General features: G+C 54.3%; 1 protein-coding gene across 1 annotated transcript in view; it reads left to right on the top strand.

The window, feature by feature from the left end:
- LOC147972903 (uncharacterized) overlaps positions 1 to 19578 on the top strand; it is an 84226-nt gene extending 64648 nt beyond the window's left edge. Inside the window, exon 2 of the mRNA XM_087524499.1 lies at positions 19072 to 19578. Within this exon, the coding sequence (XP_087380625.1) occupies positions 19072 to 19578 (507 nt within the window). The remainder of the gene's footprint in view (positions 1 to 19071) is intronic.
- The last annotated feature ends 641 nt before the right edge of the window (positions 19579 to 20219 follow it).

Genomic DNA, 20219 nt, shown 5'->3' with positions numbered 1-20219 from the left:
TGGTGCGATCTATGATGTCTCTTACCAATCTACCGTTTTCATTTTGAGGTTATGCGTTAGAGACAGCTGCATTCACTTTAGATAGTACACCATCTAAGTCCGTTGAGACGACGTCGTATGAACATTGGTTTGGCAAGAAACCAAAGTTGTCATTTCTTAATGCTTGGGGCTGCGATGCTTAAGGCTTCAGCCGGAGAAGCTCGAACCCAAAGCGGACAAACACATCTTCATAGGATACCCAAAGGTGACAGTAGGGTATACCTTCTATCTTAGATCCGAGGGCAAATTGTTTGTCACTAAGAACGGTTCCTTTCTCGAGAAGGAGTTTCTCTTGAAAGAATTGAGTGGGAGGAAGGTAGAACTTGATGAGGTTGTCGAACCTTTACTTCAACCAGAGAGTGATGCAACACAGAAAGATGTTTTCTGTGGCGCCTACGTCTGTTGTAGAGGAAGTTAATGATAGTGATCATGAAGCTTCGGATCAAGTTGCTATCGAACCTCGTAGGTCGACAAGGATATGTACTACTCCTGAGTGGTACAGTAATCCTGTCTTAGATATCATGTTGTTAGACAACAATGAACCTACGAGCTATGGAGAAGCGATGGTGGGCCCGTATTCCGACAAATGGTTAGAAGCCATGAAATCCAAGATAGGATCCATGTATCAGAACAAAGTATGGACTTTGGTGGACTTGGCCGATGATCGGCAAGCCATTGATAACAAATGGATCTTTAAGAAGAAGACAGACATGGACGGTAATGTTACCGTCTATGAAGTGCGACTTGTGGGAAAGAGTCTTTTCACAAGTTCAAGGAGTTGACTACGATGAGAATTTCTCGCCCGTAGCGATGCTTAAGTCCGTCGGAATCATGTTAGCATTAGCTGTATTTTTCGATTATGAAATCTGACAGATGGATGCCAAAACAAGTTTTCTTACCAGTTTCCGTAAGAAAAGTTTGTATGTGATACAATAAAAGGTTTTGTCGATCCTAAGGATGCTAAAAGGTATGCTTGCTCCAGCAATCCTTCTATGGACTAGAGCAAGCATCTCGGAATCAGAATACATGCTTTGATGGAGTGATCAAAGCTTTTAGGTTTATACCATGTTTGCTAGAAACTTGTATTTACAAGAAAGTGAGTGGGAGCACTACAACATTTCTGATACGTATATGTGAATGACATATTGTAAGATCCGAAATAATGTAGAATTTCTGGAAAGAATAAACGGTTGTTTGCAGAGTGTTTTTCAAAGGAAGACCTGGATAAAGCTGCTTACAAATTGGGCATCAAGATCTATAGAGATAGATCAAGACGCCTAATGATACTTTGAAAGAATGCACACCTTGACATGTTTTTGAAGGAGTTCAAAATAGATCAGTCAAAGAAGGGGTTCTTACCTGAGTTGTATGGTGTGAAGTTGAGTAAGACTCAAAGATTGACCACGGCAGAAGAAAGAGGAAGGACGAAGGTCGTCCCCTATGCTCTTGTCATAGGCTCTATACGGTATGCCATGCTGAGTACCGCACCTGATGTGTGCCTTGCCACATGTCTGGCAAGAAGGTACAAAGGTGATCTAGGACTGGATCACTAGATAGTAGTCAAAATTATCCTTAGAGGAATAAGGAAATGTTTCTCGGTTATGGAGGTGATAAAGAGTTCGACATAAAGAGTTACGTCGATGCAAGCTTAACACCTATCCGGATAGCTCTGAGTAGAGATACCGGATACGTACAATGGAGCAATAATTTGGAATAGCTCCAAGTGGAATGTGGTAGCAGCATCTACGATATAAAGTTTTGCGAAATACATAGGGATCTTAATATGGCAAGACCCGTTGACTACAACCTCTCTCACAAGCATAACATGATCAAACCCAGAACTGTTTGAGTGTTTATCACATAGTGATGTGAACTAGATCATTGAGTCTAGTAGAATCTTGGATGTTGGTCACATGATGATGTGACCTGTGAGTGTTAATCACATGGAGATGTGAACTAGATTATTGACTCTAGTGCAAGTGGGAGACTGTTGGAAATATGCCTGTCGGATTTCGGGTTCCGGCAGACCCTTGAGGTTCGAACACTGGGGTGCGCATGGAGATTTCGCCTCCTACCTTCCTGCACCCCTCCGCCACGCTAGGACCAAAGCTATGAAAAGAACAACACAAGGGACACAGGGTTTATACTGGTTCGGGCCACCGTTGTGGCGTAATACCCTACTCCACTGTGTGGTGTGTGGATTGCCTCTTGGGCTGATGATGACGAACAATTCAAGGAAGAACAGCCTCGCGAGGGTCTATTCTTGGCTGGGGCGATGAACTGTAGGGAGGAGTTCAGCCACCTTTCTCTCTCTCTTTCTCTCTGCTTCTACCCTCTCTAACGAGCCTCTTTCTTCCTACCACCCAAAAAACCTCCCTTTTGCTCTGTGGGTGGCTGGTCCTATTTATAGAGGCCCTGGTCCTCTTCCCAAATATTGAGCGGGAAGGGAGCCAACAATGGCGGGCTAATTTGAAAGGGGACAGCAAGTATCAGCTATCCTGACAAAAGTAGTCTTCGCCTGCGCAAAGCTCTGGTGATGACGCCGTCTTGGGCTCCATGGTAACCTCCGTCTCGTAGTCCTCCTGGTCTTGGTCTCGTTGCACCGAAATGGCAACCTTTGCCTGATGCCTCGGTACTCCGCGGCTGCGCTTGCCCCCTTTGCACCAAAGAGAAAAGGAGGACGCTGCGCGGGCTGGCACCCGCCTGGCGCCCTGAGTCGTCATGGCTTGCGTCATGGACACCTCACGAGGTACCCCGCCTTGATCTCTCCGCCTCCTCATGAGCCACCCTGACGAGGCCGTGCCTGAGGAAGCTCCGTGTCGTCCGCCCCGCGAGGCTTGGCCCCTCGCGAGGGTCTTGAGTTTGTGTTGGTGAAGACGGGCCGTGCTGGGCCCCCCTTTGAGCCACGCCACAGGCCGCAGGCAGGCAAGTCTGGGGACCCCCGTTCCCAGAACATCGACAATAGCTCCCGGGCCCAAGGCGCGCCCGGACTTGGTCGTGCAGGGAGGCGGAAGGGCGAGAGCGAAGCGCCGTGGGCCCTAACAGCCTGCGGCCTTGGGCGCCGCGTGGCCGTTGACTGGACGTGGGTGCCTTAGCAGCCGCGCGAGTTGATAAGGGAGTGGCGTACGCCTAGGCCCTTCTTCTTGCTTCCCCCGGTTGCTGTTCAGATCCCCTTTCCTGCGCTTCTCCTTCCTTCCTCTGAAATCTCCAGATCTGCTCTGACCGTGCGACCCAGGAAGCCATGGCGCCTCGCCAGCCCCCGGCCGCAGCTTGGTACTCATGTGCCCTGGACCCGCCGAATGTGTCGGAGGCGAGCCTTGCCCGGTTGTGCCAGATAGAGATGGCGCGAGGCATCGATGGGGCGAAGGTGTTCAAGGCCGGCTCCGCCACCCTTGAGGGCCAGAGGAGCACCTTCTATCCACTCTTCGTAAGTGCCATTGTTACTGGCCTGGTGCCTCCCTTCTCCGAGTTCTTCTTCTCTGTCCTCCGCCATTACAAACTGCAGGCTCTGCATCTCCATCCCAACTCCGTCCTTCTCCTCGCGATCTTTGCTTGTTATTGCGAGGCCCACGTTGGGGTGCAGCCCTCGGTGGCCTTGCTGCGCCACTACTTCTCCCTCTGGACCTCTCGCGGTCCTGCTTCCGCGTGCGCGAGCTTCGTCGCGTACGGTGGCGCCATTGCCATCTCGAACTCTGGGAAGAGGATTGAGGGCTTCAGGAGCAAGTGGTTCTTAGTGGACGCTGAGCGGATCCATCCTCGGCTGATCTTGCCCACCGAGCAGCCCACGAGCTCCAGCAACTGGGGTCGAGCTGAGCTCACGGATCCCCGCGTGAAGATGGTGTTGGAGAAGATGGACGCGGATCTGAGGCCGGCCGACATGGCGGCGGCGAAGTTGACCGGCGCGTCGTTGCTGAGGGAGTTCCTGGAGCACCAGCTGGCTCCGCTTCGGCAGTACTCGCTTCCAATGTGGAGGCCCCGTCCGAGCCCCGCGGCCTGGGCCGACGGAGACTTGGCTGCGGTTCTCCAATCTCTGGTCGGGGGCAATGTGGCGAGGTTGGAGGGCACTCCTACGCCCTTGTTACTCCGCGACGACTGGGAGAAGGTGGTGAAGTCCATGCCCGTCTTCAACGGGGAAGGGCCCATGCCCTTGTAGGCTCCCGAGGGACCGGTGGACGTGCCCTCCGGCGACTCCAGCGAAGAGGAAGAAGGAGGGGAGCGTGGAAAAGGGCCTGACTCCGAGGCGACTGACGGAGAGTCGAGGGCTCCCCTCCCCCGGTGCAGGTCCCGCGTTCTCCGCCTCTCTCTGAACGATGACGACGAGGATGACGATGAAGACGACGATGAGCAGGACGGCGGGAGCTCGCCCCCGATCCCGAAGAAGGACAGGACCGGGCTGATCTCCCGCGGGTCTCCCCCGGCCCCGGGGCGAACCGCAGACGCACCTTCCGCCTCCAAGCTTCCCGAGGTTGACCCTTCCAGCCGGCTTTCAAGCTTCAAGTTTGGCCGGAGGCCGCTTGAGCTCACTGGCAACGACCCGTAAGCATTTGATTCTTGTCTTTATCTCTTGCTCTGCTTCTGAGGCTTGACGTCCGCATCTTTGGATACGTTGGCGCCCGCAGCAAAGAAGTCAAAGGGGGCTCCTGAGGTTCCGTTCGTGACATCGCCCCTGAAGGAGGGTGAGCGCGACGCGCAAGCTTCTCCCGCCCGGTCGTCCTCGCATGGTCTGACTGAGCCGGCTGGGTCGAGCTCAGCCCCCACGGCCCAAGTGGCTCCCGAGGTGCCCCCGTTTGCCGCCGCTGCTACAGCTGTCGGGGCGCGGCAGACTCCGCCTCAGGATGCTGTGGCCGTGCTGCCGCCTTCTCCTCCCACTCCACCGGCTGCTATCTTCCCGACTCCTTCCACCGTTCTGGACCGCGCTGTTGCTGAGCTGGACCAGCTGCGGCAGGATCTTCTCGGTGCCGACCCTCGCCTGGTGGTCGGGCGCTTGGAGCTGGTTTTTGGATGGGTTCGCTCCGACGCTTCGATTCGGGCGCCGCTGGTCAGGCCTCGACGGCATGCGACAAGGAGAAGCAGGCCGTCCTTGAGGCGAAGGCTGCTCGCGATGAGCCATGGGAGAGTTGGTCGACGTCCGTGGTCACTGCAAGGTGCTGGAGGACGAGCTGTAGGGCCTACGGGATCAGCTCGCGAAAGAGGTTCGCCTTCGCCAAGAGCAGGAAGAAGGCGTGAAGGCTCGCGAGGCGGCTGTCGAGGGCCGGGAGGCCAATCTCAAGAAACGCCGCGGCCGCCTAGGCGCGCTGGAGCAGGAATTGGGGGCGACGAAGGCCGAGCTGGACGGCAAGGCCTTGGTCCTCGCCGAAGACCGCGCGGCCTTCACGGAGCTGGAGGCGAAGGCTCGCTCCTCGCTGAGGACGCTTTACGACAGCGGCCTGGAGAGCCCGGTAGCCGGCGCCGAGGACGGCCCCGCCAAGCTGCTTCCCTTCTTGGTCCACGCTCTTGAAGATGTCGCCCTTGGCATCGGCCCCACGGCCAAGGCCGAGGCGCATGTTCTGTCTTCTGCAGCACTGACGCGGGTTCTCACCCACATCCACCTTCGCGATCCCGGGTTCGACCTCGACAGCCTGCTGGAGCCCGTGAGGGGCAAGCGTGCGGCGGCTGCTGCCGAGGCCATGAAGGGTCGCGCAGAGGCTCTGCTGGGGAAGTTCCGGGCCTTCAGCACCAAGCCGGGCCAAGGCGTTGCCGACCCCGCTGCTCCTTGAGGCGAACCCACGCTGCGCTGCTCCCCCGCCGCCAAGTGACTCCATCATGGCTCCTGTCCTCCTTTTAATTCCTGCACATGTATCATGCCTCGGGGAGGCGTTTAAACTTGCGCCTGATATTGGGATAACAGTGTGGAATGCAATATTTGCTTTAGAATTCCTTTGAAATTTGTGTTTTCCTTCCTACTTGCTTACGTTCTACGCCGGCAGAGCCCGGCCCCGCGCATACCTCGCCCAGCAATAGCCCCGACCGGAAACCAGGACGGGACCAAGGAGTGAGGGGCTACGTGACAAGTTAGGCTCCTGAGTCGCGATGCTCAGGAGTCCCCCTTAGCGCACGAACAGCAAGTAGAGAGGTGTGATGTGGGTGGATCCTCCGTCCTACGTCTGCAGAGCCCGACCCCGCGCGTCCCTCACCCAGCAATAGCCCCGATCTGAAACCAGGACGGGACCAAGGAGTGAGGGGCTACGTGACCAGTTAGGCTCCTGAGTCGCGATGCTCGGGAGTCCCCCTTGACGCTCAAACGGCCTTCATACCTTGGCTCCGCTCGGGGAGAGGCGCGCGACGAACCAGGCCCGTGGGGACCTGGCTGGGCGGCGTGCGTCTGGGCGTGACCCTGGCGCAGCCCCCGTGCCCAGCCCCCTTGCGCGGCACTCCCGAGGGGAGGCGTTGCGATGAGGCTAGACACTGAGCACTGGGCTCCCTGAGGTTGATGCGGCCCAGAGGCCACCCTCAGTTTTTTATCACCAGCGCGGAGCATAGCGCTTCCGTATGAGTACGGGCATAACTGCTCCTCGTCAGTGTCGTTAGCCGGCACGGAGCATGGTGCTTCCACTGGTGCGTGGGAGGGGGCCCCCCTCCGGGAGGAGCCCCCGGGGCGTGTACAGCCCCGCCCTGACACGTGGCTGGCACGGTAGAGCCTGGCGAGGTGTATCTGGGCACCCGTGAGCCAGCGCGGGACTCATGGGGCCCTACCTCTAGGCGGGTTGCGCCTGGCACTGGGCCTTATCTTGTGTTGTGTCCCTGCAAGTTCGGTTAGATGCCTGCACTCTACGTCCTCGGGTCCCAGCCCTCAAGCTGGTCTCAGCCGTCGCCGGTATTATAGGTCGCGATGCCGTGGTCAAGGCCAGAGGGTGAGGGCTGGAGAGCCAGTAAGAGCCCTGAGTCACGATGCTCAGGTACCCCCCTTTAACGTGCAAGTGGTCAACATGGAGAAGAGGAGGCGCCACGGACCTGCATCAAATAATCAAGCATGGCAGTTCTAAAGCATAACCGGAAATGAACACAAAAGGGGTACGTGCCGCCGAGCCTGGCCGAGCGGCTTGGCGATCATGCAGCCCGAGGGGCGCCCCCAACTAGGTAAGCTAACGACGCGAAATAAAAGGGATACACGCCGCAGGGATGGACCCACGCGGCCTAGGAATAACGCAGCCCTGGGGGCGCTCCCAGCGGGAAGTGAAACTTGAAAGATGTCACCTGATGACGCTGAAGACGAAGGGGCGTTGGTGTAGCCGGCTCGGTGGGCTGCGGAAGCCGATCCTCATGAGCCCCCAGGCCTAGGGGCCTTGGGAGGCTCCGGAGGCGCTGGCGGTTCCTCGCGGGCCATCTTCATCTCCGCCAGGGCTGCGAAGCACCTAGCCTCTTGTGCCTCCGTGATGCCCCTCATGAGGCGCTGGTACGCGTCAGCCGCGCTCGGCAAGCCGTAAGGCATGCGAACGTAACTGTGGGGTGGACCTCCGTAGCGCCCCACTCGCGAGGGCCAGAGGCACTCCAGGGAGGTGACTTGGTTGAGCCCTGGTACGTCGACGCAGACGCACAGCCCGCCATCCTCGCCTGGATGGGGAGCCATTGTCGGTAGGCGGCGGGCGCCTCTCATGACTCTGGACTCCTGTAGCTCCTAAATGGCCTAGCTGATGAACTCCTGTGGGTCTGGATCTCCTTGCCTTGCTCCTTCTTGAGGGAAACGTACTTCGAAACACGCCTCCATGTGGTGCCCTAGCGCCTCCCTCGTGACCCTTGCTAGGTCGGTGGCCCTCCAGGGGAGAGCCCCTGAGCCCTACCTGAGGAGGGCGCCGGGCGCGCTTTCCTATGCGATGGAAGGAGGTTCCCCCTGGGCAGGCATGGGCCCAGAGGGGCCTACCTCCTGAGGGGCCAGGCCGGACGATGTCTTCTTCTTCTTGGGGGTGGCATCGGGAAGCCTCCTGCTTCCGCGATCCGGGTCTTCCAGTGATCCGGCCTGAAAGGCTCGCTCCAGGGAACACACTGCGTCCTTCTCTTCACAGGGCACCGTGATGACTCCGCCGCTTCCTGGCATCTTGAGGACGTTGTAGCCGTGGTGAGTCACGGCCATGAACTTGGCCAGCGCCGGGTACCCGAGGATGGCATTGTACGGCAGGCGGATGTGTGCGACGTCGAAGTCGATGAGCTCGGTGTGGTAGTTGTCGCGTGCCCCGAAGGTGACAGGGAGGCGGACCTGCCTGATCGGGACCGTGGAGCCGTCGGTGATACCGGAGAAGGGCTTGGTTGGCTGAAGCTGGCTGTAGGGCACTTGGAGGTTGTTGAACGTCTCTACGGACAGGACGTTGAGCCCTGCCCCGCCATTGATGAGGGTCTTGGTGACCACCACGTTGCTGATGATTGGGTAACAAAGCATCGGGAGGACTCCGGCTGTAGCCGCACACTTGAGTTGATCTGCTGAGCTGAAGGTGACGGCGCACGCCGACCACCTGAGAGGGCGCGTGGCTTCGAGCCTGGGGAGGGCTGCATTCACTTCGCGGGCGAACTGCTTGAAGATGCGCTGAGAGGCTGGGGCCTGAGCTCCGCCCAGGATGCAGGCGATCGCGCGCGGCTCCTGGAAGCCCCCAGCCTCCTCGTCCTGATGGCGGTCCTTGTTTCTCCTTGGCTGCGGCGACAGCGGTGGGAGGCCTGCGTTGCCTTGCAGGCGATCCTCGCGAGGCTGATCCCTCCAGCCTCCCTCACGAGGTGGGTCATGCCAGCGATCCTCACGAGGTTGGTCGCGCCACCCCTGGTGGGGGCCATGGTCTTCCCAGCGCCCTGCGTTCCTTCCTCCTCCTCGGCCGTATCCCAGGTCACCACGGTCAGGGCGACGGCCGATCCTTCCTTCACGCACGGCTCGGAGTTCTTGGCATTCGCTGGTGTTGTGGGTGTGGAGGTCATGGTACACGCAGTACCGGCTTCCCTTGGGAGGTTCGGGCTGATTTCTGCCCTGCTTGGTGTCTAGTTCTGCCGCGAGCACGGCAGCCCCCTTGCGCTTCACTTCCTTGGCCTTGAGCTTCTTCTCTTCTAGGTCTGCGGCAGGCAGCTCAAGGAGGGAGAGACGCCCTTCCTTAGCCCTGGCGCACTTGTTCGCCAAGTTGAACAGCTCCAAAGAAGTGCACAGGTCTTCATGCTTCGCCAGCTCCTCCTTCATCTTGACGTCGCGCACGCCGTCGGAGAAGGCTGAGATGAAGCGCTGGATGTACTTCTGCAGGGTCTCCCCGGGTTGTTGCTTGACGCGGCGCATGTCGCTCACGGCGGGTGGCCGGTCGCGAGTACCTTGGAAGTTGGCGATGAAGCGGGTGCGCATCTCTTCCCAGGAGGAGATTGTGCCTGAAGCCAGGTTCAGGAGCTAGGTGCGGGCCCCGTCCTTGAGCGCCATGGGAAACCAGTTCGCCATGAACTTCTCGTCTCCGTTGGCAGCTTCGATGCCCAGCTCGTAGAGCTGGAGGAACTCCGCCGGGTCGGCCGTGCCGTCATAGCGAGGAGGCAGGTCCGGCTTGAACTTGCCTGGCCACGCGACGCTGCGCAGCTCGGTGGTGTAGGCGCGGCAGCCTGCCATGGCCACGGGAGGCCTTGGGTGATGGAGAGCCTGGTCTTGCATGTCCCCACGCGCCGGAGCAGGAGGATGGTCGCGACGTGCTGGAGCAGGGAGCGCCCGGGCAGCTTCTGGCGGGCGAGGGACTTCTTGGCAGCTCTGCTCATGACGCGTTGGCACCTGACAGAGCGGGTTCCGCCCAGGGGCCACGCGCCTTGGAGCCATGGCGTCTTCTTGGGGAGGAGGCGGCCGGGGCGCCGCCGGAGCCTCGTCGCCCGCGCGGGGCGGGGTGCGGTGCAGCGGAACGGACGGCGCGAAAGAACCCCCTGCAGCGCGGACGAGCTCGGCGACGCGGCCGAGCCATTCTTCGTAAACGTCGTCGACGGGACGGTAGCGCAGGAGCTCGTTCGCCGCGATGAGTGCAGCCCGAGCCTCAATGGGCGCGCGGAGCGCGCGGGACGAAGATCCAGCTGGGGCGAGCGAGGGAGTCGCTGTGCGGCCGTCTTGGCACACGGATGGATGCTGAGACGATGCTTGCTGCTTGTCCCCCGCCGGACCGGTGGCGGCGTTGATGGCAGGTGACGGGGAACAGTGAGGACGCCCGCCGATAGGGGCTTTCTGGGTGACGCGGGAAGCGAGGGCGGCCCGGCGCTCCGTGCGGGCCCGACGTGCGTCAGACATGAGCGTGATTTCGGAGGAGAGCGGGGCGGTGGAAGACGAATTCCGACGCACCCCTACCTGGCGCGCCAAATGTCGGATTTTGGGTTCTAGCAGACCCTTGAGGTTCGAACACTGGGGTGCGCGCAGAGATTTCACCTCCTACCTTCCTGCACCCCTCCGCCACACTAGGATCAAAGCTATGAAAAGAACAACACAAGGGACACAGGGCTTATACTGGTTCGGGCCACCGTTGTGGCGTAATACCCTACTCCAGTGTGTGGTGTGTGGATTGCCTCTTGGGCTGATGATGACGAACAATACAAGGAAGAATAGCCTCGCGAGGGTCTATTCTTCGCTGGGGCGATGAACTGTAGGGAGGAGTTCAGCCACCTTTCTCTCTCTCTCTCTTTCTCTCTGCTTCTAGCCTCTCTAACGAGCCTCTTTCTTCCTACCACCCAAAAAACCTCCCTTTTGCTCTGTGGGTGGCTGGTCCTATTTATAGAGGCCCTGGTCCTCTTCCCAAATATTGAGCGGGAAGGGAGCCAACAATGGCGGGCTAATTTGAAAGGGGACAGCAAGTATCAGCTATCCTGACAAAAGTAGTCTTCGCCTGCGCAAAGCTGTGGTGATGACGCCGTCTTGGGCTCCATGGTAACCTCCATCTCGTAGTCCTCCTGGTCTTGGTCTCGTTGACCGAAATGGAAACCTTTGCCTGATGCACCAAAGAGGAAAGGAGGACGCTGCACGGGCTGGCACCCGCCTGGCGCCCTGAGTCGTCATGGCTTGCGTCACGGACACCTCGCGAGGTACCCCACCTTGATCTCTCTGCCTCCTCGTGAGCCAGCCTGACGAGGCCGTGCCTGAGGAAGCTCCGTGTCATCCGCCCCGCGAGGCTTGGCCCCTCGCGAGGGTCTTGAGTTTGTGTTGGTGAAGACGGGCCGTGCTGGGCCCCCGTTGAGCCACGCCGTAGGTCGCAGGCAGGCAAGTCTGGGGACCCCCGTTCCCAGAACGCCGACAATACCCTAGAGGCAATAATAAATTGGTTATTATTATATTTCCTTGTTCATGATAATTGTTTATTATCCATGCTAGAATTGTATTGATAGGAAACTCAGATACATGTGTGGATACATAGACAACACCATGTCCCTAGTAAGCCTCTAGTTGACTAGCTCGTTGATCAATAGATGGTTACGGTTTCCTGACCATGGACATTGGATGTCGTTGATAACGGGATCACATCATTAGGAGAATGATGTGATGGACAAGACCCAATCCTAAGCCTAGCACAAGATCGTGTAGTTCGTTTGCTAAAGCTTTTCTAATGTCAAGTATCATTTCCTTAGACCATGAGATTGTGCAACTCCCGGATACCGTAGGAGTGCTTTGGGTGTGCCAAACGTCACAACGTAACTGGGTGGATATAAAGGTACACTACAGGTATCTCCAAAAGTGTCTGTTGAGTTCGCACGAATCGAGACTGGGATTTGTCACTCCGTGTAAACGGAGAGGTATCTCAAGGCCCACTCGGTAGGACATCATCATAATGTGCACAATGTGACCAAGGAGTTGATCATGGGATGATGTGTTACGGAATGAGTAAAGAGACTTGCCGGTAACGAGAATGAACAAGGTATAGGGATACCGACGATCGAATCTCGGGCAAGTATCGTACCGATAGACAAAGGGAATTGAATACGGGATTGACTGAATCCTTGACATCGTGGTTCATCCGATGAGATCATCATGGAACATGTGGGAGCCAATATGGGTATCCAGATCCCGCTATTGGTTATTGGCCGGAGGGGTATCTCGGTCATGTCTGTATGGTTCCCGAACCCGTAGGGTCTACACACGTAAGGTTTGGTGACGCTAGAGTTGTTATGGGAAATAGTATGTGGTTACCGAAGGTAGTTCGGAGTCCCGGATGAGATCCCGGACATCACGAGGAGTTCTGGAATGGTCCGACGGTGAAGATCGATATATTGGACGAAGGGTATTGGAGTCCGGAAGTGTTCCGGGCGTATCAGGCTATGGCCAGCATGACCGAAAGGTGTTTCGGGAGCCCCGGCAAGTGTTGGAGGGCCTCATGGGCCAAAGGGGAAGGGGCAAACCAGCCCACTAAGGGGTGGTGCGCCCCCCACACCCTTTCCCACGTTACATGGGGAGGTGGGGCGCCTCCACCTGGCTTGGGAGGCAAGCCTCCACCTGCTTGGCTTGGGGGACAAGTCTCCCTAAGATTTTCCCTAGGGAGATCCAATCTGCCTGGCCGCCGCCCCCTAGGGAAAACCCTAGGGCGCCTCCCCTTCTCCCCTTGCCCCTATATATAGTGGAGGGGTGGGAGGGCAGCCGCACCTCTTTCCCTGGCGCAGCCCTCCCTCCTCCAACTCTTCCTCCTCCTCCGTAGAGCTTGGCGAAGACCTGCAGGAATACCACAAGCTCCACCACCACGCCGTCGTGCTGCTAGAGTTCTCCCTCAACTTCGCCTCTCCCCTTGCTGGATCAAGAAGGAGGAACGTTCCCGGGCTGTACGTGTGTTGAACGCAGAGGCGCCGTTGTTCGGCGCTTAGATCGGAATCAACCGCGATCTGAATCGCTATGAGTACGACTCCTTCATCCACGTTCTTGCAACGCTTCAGCTTAGCGATCTACAAGGGTATGTAGATGCACTCTCCTTCCCCTCGTTGCTAGATTACTCCTTAGATTGATCTTGGTGATGCGTAGAAAATTTTAAATTTCTGCTACGAATCCCAACAATGTACTATTAATCTTGTCAATAGTCAAAGGCGGTCTTAAAAATCTCATTACGCCCTATGTAGATGGAAGGAGGGAGTATGAATCCATGTTATGTCTGATTAAATTTTTTCGCTTGTTGTATAATGCATGTAACCTAATCATACCAACATTTTAGTGCATTCCAAATGTCTATACTACCGCTGCAATTCGAACTAAATTTGAATTCGTTTCTCTATTTCAATAAGAATCTACAATCATGATTGTTGCCAACTTCAACCATCAAAGTTTCCTTGCTATCCGCCAGATAGAAATCAGATGGCCTATAATGCAGGATGGCAGGCACACCATCATCAACAACTCCGTTTTTTTATAAGAGTAGAGATAAAATATATTAAATGTAGTATACCATGTTCATAACCACACCATGTTTATCACCGTTATATATATTCACACATCCGTCGGTTTTAAACACTATGATAAATTCTTCAAATATCCGAATTCGCTTTTTATAATGAAGTATATATGATCTCTATTCGTCTTTTACACCCACACAACCCTCTTATCTTTGTAGCTAGCGCTAACTTCCTCTTGTGCATGCACACGCCCGCATCCCTCTCACCCTCCCTCAGCATTCTCTAGCTCCATCGCGCAAATTCGTGTTTTCACTTCAGGTCGTTCACCCACGGTGTGTGTAGGCCCCCAGCTCCTTCTTTATGGCACACATCGATCGATATGCCTCTCTAGCCAGATGTGCCTAGCACAAACACAAGCTTCCCCTCTTCTCTTGTCACCATCCATGCCTCACTCCCACCACTCTTTTCATCGTTCTCGTACTCGCACACTCCTCCCCCTCGATATAGTATGCCTCTCGTACCACCTCCTACATGCATCCCTCTCTCTATCCTTCTCCTCGTGCCTCATTTTCTTCGAACACACACATGCATGTATACAGATCGATCTCCCAAGATATACCTAGATCGACTTTAACTACCCCCCACCGATCGATGTACCTCACAAGTTATGTCTCTCCTTTCTCTTACAAAGGGTGATTGATCTTCCTCTGTAGTTACTTCTGCTTACCACAGCCACTTCGTCCCCCCTCATCATTCGTGCATGCCTCCTGACCCGTCTCTCACACGCACGTGCACAGGCAACAAGCAGCCATCTCCTCTCTTATTGATATTGCGGGCGTGCCCTCCGTTTGTCTAGCAAGCCTATCCCACCATTTGTTAGAAGCAACTCCACTACCACCCCCTCCAACACTCTAGCTCTGCCTCTCTCCCAACCTTATTCGTCTCCTGCACATATGCATGGATGTCGATCGATCTCCCTTAATACATGAGGCAGATCGATCTCCTTAATACATGAGGTAGGCCTCTCTCCTCCTCCACACATATACCAGCCATTGTACCTCTATAGTTAATTGGGCCTCCCTCTTCCCCCACCACACAACGATAGTCGAGCGCTGCAGGTAGGTATCCATGCCACAGAGACAAACTGCACATGTCCCATCTCACATTCCAGTAGGCCAGCCACTCTATATCTTTGACGTGGGCACACACAAATTCGATGGCACTCTTTATCGATCGCGCGTGCACACACACACACATCATCCCTCTCTTTGATTCTATAGACACCTCAAGCCGATGATACCTCCACTCTCTTCTCGTGGATCGCCCCTCTATATATATGTTATATCCAGGACTCTATTTCACACACATTGCATATGTTAAATTTTTTGATTAACCCCCCCCCCCAAACAAACTCTCAAGAACCCACACACTATATCTCTCTAGGTTTGTATCTCTCTCACACAACCCCATGTAGGTGGTGTACGTATACAAGAAGAGAATAGGTGCACCGTGCATGTACTCACGCTTCGTGCCCAGCCACACCCACGCGGGTACACGGTGGAGCTCATTTCTTTATGAAATGGCAGCCCACGTGCTAATTTGAATGCCTATAGCAGTTATTTACCTAGGGAGGTCGTGTACCACGCGTGCACGAAACAAAGTTCGACTTGACGCGTTGCCACGTTATTTTTAAATAAAGTTATAGCGCTCAATGGCACGTACACAGAATATAAAACGATTTTTATGGAGGAAAAGGTAGTCCGCTCTTCAGAGTATCTCACACAAGGCTCCGGTGGCGTCTCTCTCTCTCACCATTGGTCACTGATCCGGCCGCATCCCGTCCGCCGGGGGAAAGGGAGTGCGGTGGCCTCTCTCTCTCACCGTTGGTCACTGATCCGGCTGCATCTCGTCCGCCAGGGGAAAGGGAGTGCGGTGGCCTCTCTCTCTCACCATTGCTCACTGATTCGGCCGCATCCTGTCCGCCGGGGGAAAGGAAGCAAGTGCATCGTTTCTCCGTTCGACGGTGCCGAGGCAGCATGTCCCGATCTGCGGTACATGCCGTTCTCTCTGACCAAGCTCCGGAGCGGCAGGGCCTACGCCACCTGCTCGCAGATTCCGCCCGCCGCCGCTCACCTAGTTACATCCCGACGACCTCCAGGTATCCCCTCCGGCCTTGCTCCACTGCCTATTTTCCCACGTCGCTGCATGTGGATCTTCCATAGTTCTTTGCCCAAAACGTAGCTCGTGCGGCGTACTTTCCATATTGCATTCTCGTCCTCACACCATTCTAGACAAACACAACCGTGTTGTTATCTTCCCTTAGGACAAGGAATATGCTTCTTTTTTGGTCGTCGCACGTGTCATCAACTGTTATTGGCCAGTAATTGTTTCCTTTATACCTCTTTTTTGCAAACAGGGCTATCCATTTCACCTCATTGCTATTGCGACCTTTTGGTGAACTGCACAAATCACTTTTTTCTTAAGAGTGTTTTGTGCAGTTGTACTAAAATGTCACACGGGCAACGTCTCTACATTTCAGCGCGACTGCACAAAGGGAGATTGGTTTTGCTCTATCCTCCTCATCCAACTCTGAGCCTAATCTTCTCCAACTAGTTAGTCTTAAGAGAGACCGCAAAGGTGACCGGCTTCTATTTGTGTGTTTATTGTTTCATCAGCAGTCCTCTATTATCGTAATCACACTTGATATCTTTGGAATAGGGACGCTCAGCTCTATTTTAGTGGAACTGCACAAAATGATCAGAATGTTGCATGCTCCAGACAGCTACTTTTTTTCCCAACATGCCTTGTTGATTTAGACAGAGCTGGGGGGACGTTGCTGCCAATGAAAGCATGGATCAATTTTAATTTAACAGCTTCTCACAACTTTGTCTTCAGTTGTGATGTAATTATTAGCTCTGATCTGCTAATAATTGACATGCATTAGCAAGGAAGTTAGTTTCTTATTGTTTCCGAAAGAGCATCGATGGCAAGACACGCGAAACAAAAGTTGAAAGCTCAGACCATTGTGCAATTTCATGTCGCTGGAAAATTATTTGTATAGTACGTCAATTATGTAAACAAATGATGGAAGCTTGATAGCATTGCCAGAAGCCTCTTCATCATCCGGGTCCATGTGCCATGCACGAAATTATACTCCTTCGTTCCTAAATATTTGTCTTTTTACAAATTTCAAACGGGCATATTTTAGAGTGTAGATTCACTCATTTTGCTTCGTATGTGTACTCCCTCCGTTCCTAAATATTCTATTTGTCTTAACAGAGATTTCAACATATTTTAGAAAGACAAATACTCTGGAGTATATTTAAGAACCGAGGGGGTAGTGCACAACCGCATGGGAGACTCAACCCGGTCGTTGCGCCGCATTAATAGTGAGTAATGAGTAGTCAAATCATAAGCCCCACCTTTCCCACTATAAGTTGCTCTGAAGAAGCAACCATCAATACGCTCTTCTTTGATTCCGCTCATACTACTCCATCCGTCACTGTTTATACAGCGCGCTTCAGAAAAAAGAAAAAAAATCTATGGGACCAAGGCGACTAGCGATCGGCCTAAAAAATAGCATTGGTAGTTATAGCATGGCGTCCATTACTAGAGGGAATAATGCGTACACACATTCATGCAGTGCTTCCACCCCGAGTACACACATGCATGCACTCCGTAGTAGTACAGTACATGGAGTGAAAATTGTGGACTTGATTGCGGTTACCACGCCCTAATTAATTGAGCATTAAACCAAACGCGTCTAAAGTCTCTCTGGTGGTGGAAATGCATTGAGAGAAATGCATCATAATGAAGTGTGCCCTGTAAACTGTGACAGAGGGTGGAGTAGTATGAAGGTGCAAAACCAAGTACGCGTACTAGTACTGCACATGGCTCTTCGCCCCTTCGTGAAGTCGAACAACGATGGTACTCCGCATGTTGGGTACTACAGTGTATGCCTCTGATAATCTGACACCGAATGGACTGATGCATGTCCACCGAGGGTAGGTTGCATTAGTCAAAAGGCGTAAGCGAGCTTCACCTTGTCCTGCAAGCTTCTCCTCGTTCTGCGAGTTGACGGGACACACCAAAAAGTAGTGCTAGTCCATACTCCCTCCTTTCCGATTAATATGGCTTAATCTTTTTTGCGGGTAAATGAGAGAGCTTTATTCATATATAAGCATTCTTAGGACGATCAGCCAAGACACTGGTCACTAGGAAGCCAAAAAAAGTAGGAAGCAAGGTGTTTCATCAAGCCAGCTCTCGGCCACATTCAAAGTGCAGCAAGCACGGTTCGCACGAAGATGCGCCGCAAGGTTTGCTGACCTGTTTACATGCTGAATAACAAAAAAAGAGGAAATATTACTGAGCGCTACTATTTGTAACAGGATATGAGCCAGAATTAAGCGAGAATTGTGGCGAGTGTTCCATGCAATCAACTTCCATTATCACATGCAAGAACCCTCGAAGAGAACCAAATGTGTTGAGGATTGCTTTATCACATTTTAAAATTATAATAAGAGTGTAGACGCTCCTCCATCTGGTTCCTAGTAGTATAGTGTAGTATGCTTCTGGCAATCTGACACTGAATTAACTGTTGCACGTCCACCGCCTGAGCGAGGGAGAGCTTGCATTAGTCAGAAGTGTCTCCTTGTCCTGCGAGCCACCGCGCGCAAGCTTCTCCCGTCCTGCAACCTTCTCCTCGTTCGGCAAGTTGACGGGACATAGCAAAGTAATGCTAGTCCATGCTGCCTCCTCTCCGGCTAACATGGCTTAATTTCAAACGAGATAAATACACTGTCTATCACTGTATATTTGTAAAAATACGGTCAGTGGACTTCATAATACGCAAATTGCACTCAATATATATATTTTTCGGTGTTCATATGGTCACTAGCTCACCTTGACTGAGTATGTGTGTGCATGCATGTGTAGGTTGAGCACTTGAGCTTCACCGTGTGTGTTCCTCGTGTGGTCGGACATGCATGCATTAGGGTGTCGCGCGCGTTTTTGCGTCCATGTGTACGTGTGACTGTTGCATACACGTAGGGGGAGTACATGTAGGGGCCACTTGTAACGCCCCGAGACTGATGTGCCAGGTGTCTTCCAGTCATTCGCTGTTGTTGCCTTGTCATTGCTTGCGTGTCATGCATCACATATCATGTCATCATGTGCATTTCATTTGCATACATGTTCGTGTCATGCATCCGAGCATTTTCCCCGTTGTCTGTTTTGCAATCCGGCGCTCCTATGTCACCCGGTGTCCCATTCTACCTCTTTTCGTGTGCGGGCATTAAACGTTTTCGGATTGGACCGAGACTTGCCATGCGGCCTTGGTTTACTACCGGTAGACCGCCTGTCAAGATTCGCACCATTTGGACTTTGTCTGATACTCCAATAGTTAACCGAGGGACCGAAAAGGCCTCATATGTGTTGCAGCCCAACACCCCTCCAAAGTGGCCCAAAACCCACCAAAACCTCCTCCATCATCTCGGTCATTCGATCATGATCGCGTGGCCGAAAACCGCACCTCATTTGGACTCACCTAGGTCCCTCTACCTATAAATATGTGCACCCCGTCAAAATTCGCGAACGAAACCCTAGATCCATCGTCCCCGCGCTGCCGGACATGTCCGCCCGGTGGCCGGACACGTCCGCCGCCTCCCGCGCCCTATCCACAGCTGCCACCTGTCCTCCACCGCCTCTCCACAGCGCCGGCCCGCGGTACCCATCCGGGGCCCGAGCGAGCCCATCCCGCCGCGGCCGCGGCCCGAGCGCCTCCTCCCGCGTCTCCCTCGCCACGCCGTCTCCGTCGCAGGCGTTGACCGCCCTGCGCCACCGCCCAGCCGCCCGATCGCCGGCGCCGCCTTCACCGGAGCTCACCATCGCCGCTCGCGTTCCCTGAGCGCCGCCGCCACGCCCGCGATTCTGGGACCCTCCGCCGCCCACGCGCCTCGGCCTCCAGCGCTGCTGCATCGCTGGAGTTTCACCCGGGGTACCACCGCCGCCGCGACGCCATGGCCGGTGAGCACCCCGTCGCCCCTGCCTGGTGACCAGGAGCTCCTCCGCCCCTGCCGTGACCGGATCCGGGGCCCTCGCGGCCGGATCCGCCCGTTCCCCGCCTCCGCGCACCTCCCCGGTGGCTCCCCCACCCTCCGGCAGCCTTCTCCCTCTTCTCCGGCAAGGATTCCGGCGATCCTCGATTTCCGCGCCGGATGAACCCTAGATCTGGAGGTGATAAATTTTTCTAAGTCCTGAAATTTTCAGATTCATATGCCTCTTTTCATCATGTCATAACTCATCATCTGTGGCTCCGATTCATGTGTGTAGCATATCAAAATGTTCGTCTCGACGAGTACATAATTTCATCTCATTGCATCATTTTCATTTGAGCTCATCTTGATTCCCAAAATGTCGTTGGAAGAGGGCTATGTGATGGATTTGTCAGATCTATTTCAGCAAATGGCATTTGTCATTTTTTCCATGATTAATGTGTGCATGGTATGACCCTGAGCTCTACATGTGTTTCGTTATATGCCATGCCATCTTTACAGAAGTGCTCGCCATGTATTTTTGTGGTATTTGTGGCGACTATCACAAGCTTGCAAAGTAGCGTAAACGGTAATGCTGATTTCAGGGACTTAGAATTTCACCAAGTCCTTGTCCTGATTTTGTTGTTATGCCATATGTTCATGTTGTTTCCTAGTGATCCGTGTCTCTTTTGAGGATGATCGGTAAGGATGTTTTGTTAACATTGTGGTGCTCTATCCATCCATGTCTTTGTTTGCATTTATGGAGCAGCCTAGCTTGAGTCAATCGAGCTCTACTTTTGCTATAAAATGTTCCTGGCAGATTGTTAA

Source organism: Triticum urartu, chromosome 5A (assembly GCF_056163025.1).
Source record: "Triticum urartu cultivar PI428250 chromosome 5A, HENAU_Tu73, whole genome shotgun sequence".
Taxonomy (NCBI): Eukaryota; Viridiplantae; Streptophyta; class Magnoliopsida; order Poales; family Poaceae; genus Triticum; species Triticum urartu.
The sequence above is the reverse complement of the archived record's forward strand: the minus strand, read 5'-3'. Positions and strand labels throughout refer to the sequence as shown.